The sequence below is a fragment of the Pteropus vampyrus genome, unplaced genomic scaffold, assembly GCF_000151845.1.
Source record: "Pteropus vampyrus isolate Shadow unplaced genomic scaffold, Pvam_2.0 Scaffold43, whole genome shotgun sequence".
In the NCBI taxonomy this organism is placed as follows: Eukaryota; Metazoa; Chordata; class Mammalia; order Chiroptera; family Pteropodidae; genus Pteropus; species Pteropus vampyrus.
The window spans coordinates 10,046,679-10,058,401 of NW_011888824.1; the positions used below are offsets into that span (position 1 = coordinate 10,046,679).

Below are 11,723 nucleotides of genomic sequence, written 5' to 3' on the forward strand. Positions count from 1 at the left end.
GGATTTTTAAAACATAATCTTGGGTGAGGGAGACTTTCTAAATAAGGCAAGGAACCTGGAACATATGTTCAGAAGAAATTGGAAATTTTTACCAAATAAAAATTTATAGCAAAAAAATGACTAAGATCAAAGGGTCAACAGCAAATTGGAGAAAAAATTGCAAAGCACATGATGGATAAAAGGCAAGTTTCCTTAATAGATAAAAAGCTTTTTCTAAAAGCCTTAGTATGAATATGGATGGTTAATGTGGCATGATTGTTGTATTTAAAAATTAGAAGAGATCTGCCAGTTTATCAATAGAGAATTTAATAAAATGTGATTATTCATTTTATGAAATATTATTCTACAGCTGTTTAAAATGATTATCCTACAAAGGTGTCTGTGATGAGCTACTGAGACAGGTAGCCTGCAAAGTAATGTACATAATGCATGTGAGTGAATAACATAGATTAACTAAGATTGACCAGGTTAACTAGTTAACTAGGTGGGAGAAATTGCAAGGGAGTAGGGACACAATATTAGCTTTTCTCACTTCATCTATACAGTTTTACTCATAATAATGAGTGCACATTACTTGTGTAATTTTTTTAATTTTATAAGTAATAATAGAAGTGAGAGAGGCAGTAACACTAGTATATCAATAAGACATGTTCATAAATATGTACTTCCCAGAAGAAAATGTGCATTGGCATTGAACCTCAGAAGCTCAGATGTAAAAACGTACAAATTAAAATAGCATTAAGATTTTATTTTTTACTTAGCAAACTCACGAAGTTTTATGATTTTTGATAAATGCCCAGAGTTAGTAGCTAGAACATTCTCATGCACACTTAGAAGAAGTATGTATTGGGGCAAATTATTTAGAAGGTAATTGGGTGGTGTTTATTAAATTTTAAATACATACTTTATGACCTGGAAATTTCACTTGTAGGATTTTATTTTGGAGATCCACTCAAGAATGTGCCACATTGTTTATAACAGTAAAACTTGAGACAAAAGAAAAATGATTTAATAAGTCACTGTACAGCCACATGCTGAATACTAGGCAGCTGTAATGCAGTAGAGCACCAACATACTTTACTTTTTTGTGAAACACAGTATATAGCAATATGCATAGTATACTTCCATTTGTATTTTTTAACGTTGTTTAGTGACCCTGTATCAGGAAATTTTGGAAGAGATTTCAATAAATACTGATCATACTTACTCCAAGAAATAATAGAATCTAGATATGGGCAGGTTCATTTCCATTATATAATCGATACGTTTTCAATTTTTTTGCCTTATACATGTTATTTTCATAATCTTAAAATACTTGTAGAAAACCATTGCAAAAAAGTTCCTCAAATTGAATAAATTAATATTTATAAGAAACCAAAAAAGGAAAATTAAAATGATCGAATTTGTTTTTTTCTTTGCAAATGTTAATTATGGTTATTAGAGCAAAATCTAAAATCAGAACTCATGCTTTTCTTTATTATGCCTGCTCCTACCTTACTCTTTCCCGTTCTCTTAAATGGCACCAGTCCCCACCCAGCTGCTACAGCCAAAAAACTAGAAATCATCCTTAATTCCTGTCTTCCCTCATCCACAAATTCAGGTTTTCCTGATAACTCTTACCTCCAGCCATAGCCTGAGTCCTTCCACATCCATTCATCTCTACCCTTAGCACCCAGTCCAGGCCACCATCTGTCTCTTGCCCGGATACCTGTTTGCTGTCTTACTTCCAGTCTTGCTCTCATTTAGTCAATTCTTCCCCTAGAGTCCAGAGTGTACTTTCAAATGTTCAAATCAGATTTCATCACCTTCTATTGAAAACCCTTGAGTGACTTCTCATTGCATATGGAATAAATCCAAATGCTTGCTCTGGCCTACAGGCTCCTGTGTGATCTGCCCCTTTATCAGCTCCCCAATGTTCCTGTCACTAGAATCCCCTTGCTGACTGAACTTCATCCACACAGCCAGCCTTCTGTTTTCATGCTTTGTAGAGTCATGCCCACCTTAGGGCACTTGCAGGAGCAACTCCCAGGTCTTCACTGACAGATTCTTTTTTATCTTACTGGTCTCCATTTGAAGATCTCCGTTTTTACTGCTGTCTTCCCAACAAGCCCTTCTAAAGCAGCTCCCCATCAGGCTCTGTCACATCATCCTGTTTTATTTTCTTCTTAGTGCTTAACATTACAAGATAATTGTGCCATTTTTCACATTGGCAGTCTACTATTAACAGAAGTAGATAATCTTAAATTCTAAGAATGTACGTTGTTTTGCCCATAGGACCCAAGAGAGCATTTTCATTTTGAATAAGGGGGAAATAGCCCATAAACATTGTTATCATTCCTAAATTGACATTCAGGGGAAAAGGAGATACTTATCAAAGCTGAAGCTTTATTCTGTACGAGAGTAGCCCTACTCTGTAAATCCCTGGATTCTTCCTGCCAGTTCCTTGCTTTACTTCACAGCACTTCATTTTAGACCAAATCTTTTCAGAGTCGGTCTTACTTAGTCTGGTGTAGTTTGTCCTAAGTTCAGCCTCTCCCCTTCAATTCCAGATTCTTCTCTCAGAAATTCTTTGCATGACATCACCAAACCCTATGCTCAGCAAGTTAAGAACAGCAGTGTTTGGGGCCTAATTATTACATGAAATTCCCTGAGCCAGCAGTTTACACTGTATCCTTACTGTCATGTAAAGCCCAAACTCTATTAGTAGAAGTAAAAAACGAAAGTTTTTTTCTTTCTTCTTTTTCCTTAAAGGTAAAATGAGAGTGATTATTATTTCTATTTTCAAAACACTATTTCGATGTTTTTATCTTAGCATTTTATGTTTTCTAACAAATAAAGTTACCAAATGCTATAATTTTTGATGTGAGCACTCATTTATCTGACAATTTCCTTAAGGCAAAATGTGAATGATTGTATGGTCTCAAGATACTATACTATCACCATATATTTGACCCTTTTCTCCTTTACATATAGTGACGAAAGGAGATTTGACTTTGGGCGGCGAACACACAATGCAATATACATTTGATGTATTATTGAATTGTACACTTGAAACCTATATGATTTTATTAACCAATGTCACCCAATAAATTTAATTTAAAAAAGATACTATACTGTTTTCATTTTATAGAGCTAAATACATTAAATAAAGACTTCAAAAAGCTACAATTATATCCATCAACACTCATATATTTTGAACATTTCTTCTATGATTTAGGTAGTTTTACTATCAAAGTTCCACCAGCCATTTACTTCGTACAGTTTACCCTTGAACAATGTGAGTATTAGGGTTGCCAGCCCCACACACAGTCGAAAATCTACATGTGACTTTGACTCCTCCAAAATTTAACTACCAATAGCCTGTTGACTGAAAGCCTTACTAACATAAACAGTTGATTAACACATGTTTTGCATGTTATATGTATTATATGATGTATTCTTACAATAAAGTAAGCTAGGAAAAAGAAAATGTTATTGAGAAAATTATGAGGAAGAGAAAATACATTTACATTATTTATTGTCAAGAATCCACATGTAAGTGGACCCATGCCATTCAAACCATGTTCGAGGGTGAACTGTACTTGGAAACAGTTTTTAATGTTAATATCAGAATTAGGAGCCTACCAAAAATTGAAGTCATGTAACCTACTCACTTTGATTATTCTTATTTTGTAATAGTTGTTAGGAGTTCAGTTACATTTTTTTCAGAATTTTTTTTCTATATACTGTCACAAAGGAATATATAGCTAATTATTCACAGCTTATCCTTTACATTGATTACGTTTTATATAAGAATGTCGCTGAGGGGCCAAAACAGAATAGACATTGATTTTATTGTAGTAGTTCCTATTCTGTTAAAGATACCTGTCTTTATTGTTGAGATTTTCTCAACAATTTGTTCTTCCTTTTTATTCTTTTTTTCCATTGTCTTCTTTATTCTTTTGTCATGATTTTTCTGATCTTTATGTTTTTAATACTATAGTTGCCACACTGTTTTTATAACAGAGTTTTCTACAGCCTCTAAACCATAAGTTGTAGGCAGAAGGCAGGGAAATGAGAATGAATTAGCTTGATCGCTTTATTCTCCAGCATCTGCTCCGAGTAATCGAATCTGTTTGTTCTCATGCACATATTTGAGTGTGTGAGTGTGTGTGTGTGTGTGTGTGTGTGTGTGTGTGTGTGTGTGTGTGAGATACTTCCTACATAAAAATTCAAAACTAAGAAAAGTTACCATTTTAAATTATAAAGTTGTTTAATTAACTAAGTTTCTTTTGGTTGGTTAGATTTCCATTAGATGTTAAGACAAATATCTGAATTTACAGCTTAAAAGAACACACTAATTATTGGCCCTGATTACCTAGGTATCATCTACTTTCTTAAACTTTCTTGCTGTTAATTTATCATTTGGGAATTTGAATAGCATTTGTAGCATTTAGCTAAATTTTCCTACTACAGGTTTCTTAATTTAGCATTTATTTTACTGATCTTGCCTTAAGAGCAATTTATTGCCCACTCTGAAGTATAATGATAACTAATTTATTAAGCATCAGGGAATGAATCTTTCTCAGTTACTCCAAAGTGTTTAATATCAAGAAAAGACCTACAGTAAGGATCTGATGAGCTTCATTATAGAATATCACTGTGTTTCATATACCAGTCAAAGTTCACTTTCTTTTATTAAAAGTTAATTAGACCCACTTGATTTCTTCCCTAAAGACCTCTGAGCAATGCCCATAGGAAGAATAGAAATGGTTCTCCAAAAACCGTTTTACCCCTATTTAAGTGCCCGAACAAAAATTTAATTAAATTGCCAGTGATACCCCAAAGCTTCAAAATTTCAGAGCAGGCTATCTTGACCATTAAAAAACCTTAGCAAGTTTCCTACGGTGCTTGATGGTTGCACTGCATAGTACTTGGCACATAATAAGCACTCAACAAAGTATGGTTGACTGACTCCATCTTACTTGCTGAGTTTGGCAAGATACCCACAAAGTGCTCGTCTTTTAACCTACTAAAAAAATTATTTTATATTATCCTTTTATACCTCAGAATTTCTGCCAAAAACTAACATCAGTTATGGCACAATTGATAGTGAGATGTTCTTTCCAATAGTAATCGCTCCATAGCTTCAGCGGCATCTTAAGATCAATGGTGCCAGACTTTTAGCTTCCATGGACCAAGTAAAATGTCTCCAATTACTGAGAGACTGGCCTTGGTTGCCAATGTTTTCATCCCATCAAGAAAGGACACCAAAAGAGAAAAACTACCTGCTATACCATTATTTCATCTTAAAAGAAAGAGGTAAGCTTAGCATCACAAAAATAGGAAGGACATAGATTCATAATAAAAGACAAACATTTAAATTGAGTAAAATTTAGCCTTCATAAAAATTTACTATCCTGTCCTTATTTTCCTTGTTTCACCATATCTCAGCTCTTAGAAATCACAACTTCAGACCACTTCAGGTTTGTGATAGTAACCTAAATGACCAGCCTAGAAAGGATGTTTTTTTTCTTAAATTGGCTATAAGAGGGTTAAATGATGAAACTAACTAATATAGATTATATTATCTAGATATGTTAGAGATGGAAACCAATGACACAACTCTGTCATTATTATTTTTTTTAATTAAATGAAACATATTGAGCACCCGTTTCGTGACACTGCCCTAGACTTAGGGATTACACAGGTGCCTAAAATAATCTCTGTGCCCAAGGATCTCAGATTCTTGTAGAAGAGGGCAATCCTGGACATTCCGGTTATGGAAAAAAACTGTAGAACAGAATTGAGAGAACTAAAAGCCTGGGTTCTGTAGTACTAATTTCATTTAGCTTGATCCACAGATTATTCATTGATCCATAGAATGAAACGCAGACAGAGAGATGAATAAACAGCCAAATTTCACTAGTCTTGAATATCAAGTAATGTCTTGGAATGATGATATGTACTGAACTCTTACAATAATGGAACAATTGTATATAAAACCAAAAAAAGGGGGATGTCTGCCAAACTAATGTTAGTGAATTACTATTTCTGAAGATGCGTATACTATGCTTCTATTCCATCCTGAGTTTTATTAGAAAAGTGTCCGGATAAAACTGCTTGTCTATAGCTCCTCTCCTGAGTTTTAAAGGACTTGATGTAATCCATCAAAAGGACAAATGGATTTGAGATCTCCCAAGAGTTCTAGAGGCTACCAAATGTGGTGGGATATAACAGGCCCACACTGTAAAGAGAAATAAATCGACACAGTGGACATTTATGCCTCTAATACACATTCCCAAATCCATTCTCATTATCAGTTTAGACAATAAAACTAACATCGTCCAGCTGGAATCTATGTAGACATTTTTGTGTGAATATAACTTAGCGTTTAAATTAGCTTCAATATCCATCAGTTGGGATATGTTTAAAAAAATTAGAATTTATCCAATCAGATACTATGCACTCAAGAACAATAATGATGATATACATTGATCGCCATAGGAAATATCTATGAAAAATGTAATGTGTATTTAAACTAACACGTAGAATATGCCTTTATTGAAGTACAAAAAAGTAAATGTGTGTGCATGCCCACACACCGTAAATGCACTGAAATGCTTCCTCATCAGTATTGCTAGTCTTTCCCTGAACCTAAAGATGTGCCAGTTTGCCCGATAACTGAGTAGAAACTGCATTCAGCTCTTTTGCAGTCTGTCGGTAGTTGTAGGCAAGGAGATATTACCCGAAGGACAATTGGAAAACAGAATTTTGGCATCTTTGGACCTCAAGCTCAGATTACTTATGAAGTTAAAGAGGGCTTCTCACCATCTCAGTCTTTATAATTCCCAGCCTCTCCTCCAATCTTAGATAGTCAAATACAAGGAGAGCAGTATTGAGGACAAGAATAAACTAAAATAATAATTATTCCATTTCAATTCTGTATAAGATAACTACCCATAACATGAAGCAAGATATGGCTAATTTTAAACATAATTTTAGCCCCTGGTTAAAAAATTAAATGTGGAAACTCTGGAGATGTAACTCACATGCTGCTGTTCAAAAGCAGAAAAGCCATGGTTTATGAATTAATTCAGTCAAATGGCTGCCTTTTATTAGCCTTTTTCTCCCTGCAGGTTAGCCTTGGGGAAGTTGTCCTCCCCAGTCAAATTTTCTATAGATGAGCTATAGTAGAATCTTAACTAGTTTTGGAATATCAGTCCCTGGAATTGTTGGTCCAACTCTTAGTGAGATTTTAGACTACAAACCTGAAAGGATAGCACTGTATGAACCTTTTCAGGAATGAGGCGTTTGTAATAAGTAAAGATGAAATTGCTTAATCTCAAAATCGATTAGCTTTGGGAATATAGTTAAATGAAACAATAATTCATAAACTTTCTAATTAGTCTTTTCTAATTTGTGTTAAAATCCAAAAGGAATGATATTGGATTATCTGCTCTTTTGAATTAAATATCCCCGTGTGCCTCTCCATTTGCATACATGAGTAAGGCTTTACCATAATATACAGAATATGGAGAATTTTTCCTTCTAAAACTTGTTAACTTCATTTACCCCAAAGAGTAAACTATATTCTGGACTATGAACTTGAATGGAGTTTGTTTACTGATCAGCTAATCCAAAATTATCCAGGCATGAATCCTCAAGAAAAATTTTATTGGCCTATTTCCCAGTTTGCATAAACTAGCAAGCAGCAAGGAAGAGTAAATTGAGAGTCATAGCTAATCAAGACTATATAACTATTTAATGTATTGTTTATATATTTCATCTGGCAAATTTTTTAGAATTGTTTCAGTTCTATAAATTCTTTATTTGTTGCATTTGGTTATACTAAGTAGTCAAATGTATTTGTTAATGATGCGAATTGTATCTGGGTAGTCGCTATCATGTATAACTTTAGGTACTTGAATTTAAAATTATTTTGAAGGGATATACCATTAATCTAGAACAACCCTGCAGCTATGTGATTCATTACAAGCTCTAGAAAAAGAGTTAGCAGCTCTCCTGTGGGATTCAGATGTGAGTAGAATAGTGTCATTAGTCCTGTAGTTCCTTCCTCTGGTGCTATTAACCATTCCCAGGAGAGAAGGAAAAACGCATAATGCCCATTGCTTATCAGAGCTTTGAGGTCCGTAAATAATTATACCTTCTTGCTTTCAAGTACAGTAGGATGAGGAAGCATATTGCCACTGCTAATAAACTACATTCAAATTAAAGTCTCTAAAGTAACAAAATAGTGTTTCACACATGCAAAAGAATCATGGACACCCAGTTTTTTAAAGACGTTTCTAATTTCAATTGCCAAAATCAGGTTTTTTTTGTTTCGATGTTTTATTTTCAAAGAACTATTACCTTCATAAACTACTGAAATTTTAAATTAAATTAAAAATTGAAATATATACATTTGAACCTTGAACATCGTGGGGTTGGGGCACCAATTCTCCACACAGTTGAAAATCCCTGTGTAACTTTTGACTCCCCAAAACCTTAAATACTAATAGCCTACTATTGATTGGAAGCCTTACTGATAACATGAACAGTCAATTAACACACAGTTTATACGTTATATGTATTATATACTGTACTCTTACAATAAAGTAAGTTAGAAAAAAGAAAATGTTAAGAAAATCATAAGGAAGAGAAAACACTTTAACAGTATTTATTGAAAAAAAATCTCCATAGTGGACACATGCAGTTCATACCCATGTTGTTCAAGGGTCAACTGTATTTTAAATGATACTCCAATTTAAAATGGAAGAACTGGAGATTGGAAAAAACAAAAGAAATGAAATTAGAGAGATACAAAAGTTTGAAGTTCTGTTTCAGGACTCCTTGAACCAAACACTTGGCAGCTCCCCAAATCATGTTAATTGCCTTTTTGTGTATACATTTCCATATGCTGACTCATAGTTTTGGCTTAAAATGCAGTTATTGTAACAAAATTGGGAATATTTAAATATTCTTTCCTTTTGTGCCTACCTTATGGAACTAATAGTTTCTGAACACAAACTTATTTTATCTATAAAATGTGTTTCTAAAATATTATCAGTGTTTGTAAAATAGAGATAAAATAAAGAACAGTATGACTGCCTTTAAAAGATCATGATAATGAAACTGAAGTTAAATACATTTTAAATCCCCTACTCCCTCAGATGAGACTCATGTTGAGCCAGAGTTGTAGAAAGCTTAACCTTTAGTATCATGAGATGCCCAGGGCACCTTGACCCCCAGACCAACCTGTCTAATACCCTGAACTGAAAAGAATCAGCCCCTGAAGACCGGGGAACCGGGCTAGGTTCCTCAGCACGCTACCCTCTTCCTTCTTCAGAATGAAGTCATCACTCCCTCTTACCCTGACATTGCCATATGTTGCAGCTTTGTGTTTAATAGTTTCTCTAGAACATAGAAATTTGTCATTCTGTTTAATATGCTTATTGATTTTAGTCAGCGATAGAATGGTTGGAATATAAAAAAATAAGATGTCATGACAACAAATTAATGACCAATTACCATGTGCATTTGCCATATGTTAATAAAATTTGAGAGTAGCTGTTTTTCCTATTTGGATGATCGGATATTCCTTTTATGTAAGCCAACCGTAAAAATAAAAACTGACTCACATTCTCAGAACTTAATAAATACCAGATATGTTCTAAACTGAATGACTATATGATTTTCAGATCGCTTTTATTTCTGCATACTTTTTATTAGGTTTACCATAAATCAGTATTTTAGAACAAAACCTAGATTTTGCTCTAAAAAGAAATCGGAAATAAGAGTGAGGCCAGCTTAGAAGTCAGATACTGGTTGTCCTGGTTGTTTTCCTTTCCTTCAGCATTCCTCAGAATCCCTGCAGCAGAGGCAGTGACAGAACTGGAAGGGTTTACCCAGAGCTGTGAATGATATGAGACAAAAAACAGAAGGGGTTGGGAAATAAAGCAGTATTTAAATGGGGCCAACTTGGAAAGAGAGAATGTGAGAAGTCAACAAGTTCCTAAGACTTGGCTTCAAATGAACCTTGTAGCCTTCTCTCCTGCCACCTTCCATTCCCTCCACTCACCAAAATCAGGGGCTACCTCCACTTCCTAGCCTTTCTGCTACGTGTCTCTCCATGTCCAGATTCTCCCTCTCCCATTCTTTCCTCACTATTTCTTATTTATCCTTCAAGAATCAACTCAGGACTCTCCTTCTTGTAGGAGCCTTCAATGATTCCCACCATTTTGTATCACGTGTCCTGGCTGTAGGTACTCAGCGAACTCCACATATTTATCTTGGTATTTACCACATTCAACTGGAATTATTTAATGCTCAGGTCTTTCTCTCCCATTACTCTATAAGGTCTTTGAGAAAAGAGTGATTTATTCATCATAACCATCTTGTAACCTGGTATCGTACATAGTCCCTGGCAAATAGTAGGCATATAATAAATGTGCATCTGAACTAAAACCAAAATGTGAGCTTTCAGCTTTCTGCAAGGAAATGTATTGATCCGAAGAATCATTGACTTTATTCTTTATTTGAATTATCACATATGTCTCAACATTTTAAGTGGCTTTCCAGAAATAAACTGTGCCCAAGAATATGACCATGTTTCAAGAGCCTCTTTAGGTGCATTTCTCTGTGTGCGTGTGTGTGTGTGTAAGTGTGTTTAAGACTAACACTTTTTAAAAAGCATTTCTCCAACATGAATCATAAGGCAATAATTTTTGAAGCTTCTGCTTTGACCCCTTTCAAACTTGAATTACATAATTTTTTTGATATTTTTGAGCATAGATTAAATATATCAGACAACGAATTAATGCCTTAGAAAATATACTTAGGACATAGGTAAAGTATTGTAAAGCAAAATATAAGAAAGGAAGTCCAGTAAATGGAAGGTTTGGAGAGGGTATGGCGTGAGTATATTACTAATGAATCTTTGAGATTTATCCAGTATCCAAGAAAAAATTGTATATAATGTGAGGATCTATAACTTTCATGGAATCTCAGGCTGAAATTAATTTAAGTGCTCAAGTGCTTTAGGTGGTATTTGGGGCATGGTGGAGGTGTTTTGGTCTGATTTTGTTTGATATTCTACTTGGAATGGGTGTGCATCTCTATATGGCACCTGTACTTGTCAAAATATTTGTCTCTTCATCAACAGCAAGCACATAGCAACTTCTTTGTGACTTAAGCCAACACTGATTTTCAATTTGGAAATAGGAGTCAAAGCTTGAAACTGGTAACCAGTCAAAGACAACAATGCTGGATATTTTTAAATTTCCCGAGTGGGCTATTAGCTGAGGAACCATTATTCAAAAGCTGTCTCTTTCACTGGTACTATTTAGAGCTGCAAAAAAAAAAAATGGAATTAGTCTGACCTATAACTCTTTAATCTCTTCTCTTCTTTAGTGGGATTGGAAGGAACTGGCCCTGGGCCTCAGGAGGCAGCAGTATTTTGGCAGAATTTGGAACTTTGCATCTGGAGTTTATACACTTGAGCCACTTATCAGGAAACTCCATCTTTGCAGAAAAGGTGAGATTCTCCACTACGCCTTGCATTGCAAAGGAGTGCTTGTGAGAAACAATATTCTCTCCTGAGAGATTTAGTAATATTGGATGTGGAAAAGAACAGCCAAATTTAATATAGCTTTTAATGAAGTTTTCTTATGTGCAGCCTTTCATTTAACCAAACCGTAAACTCCTGGTCTTTCCCTGGCACCATTAATAACTCAGTGTGAGAG

The 11,723-nt window shown here is 34.6% G+C and overlaps 1 protein-coding gene across 1 annotated transcript in view; it reads left to right on the plus strand.

The window, feature by feature from the left end:
• MAN1A1 (mannosidase alpha class 1A member 1) overlaps nucleotides 1-11,723 on the plus strand; it is a 157,409-nt gene that overhangs the window by 115,274 nt on the left and 30,412 nt on the right. The window contains exon 6 of the mRNA XM_011358770.2: nucleotides 11,392-11,515. Within this exon, the coding sequence (XP_011357072.1) occupies nucleotides 11,392-11,515 (124 nt within the window). The remainder of the gene's footprint in view (nucleotides 1-11,391; nucleotides 11,516-11,723) is intronic.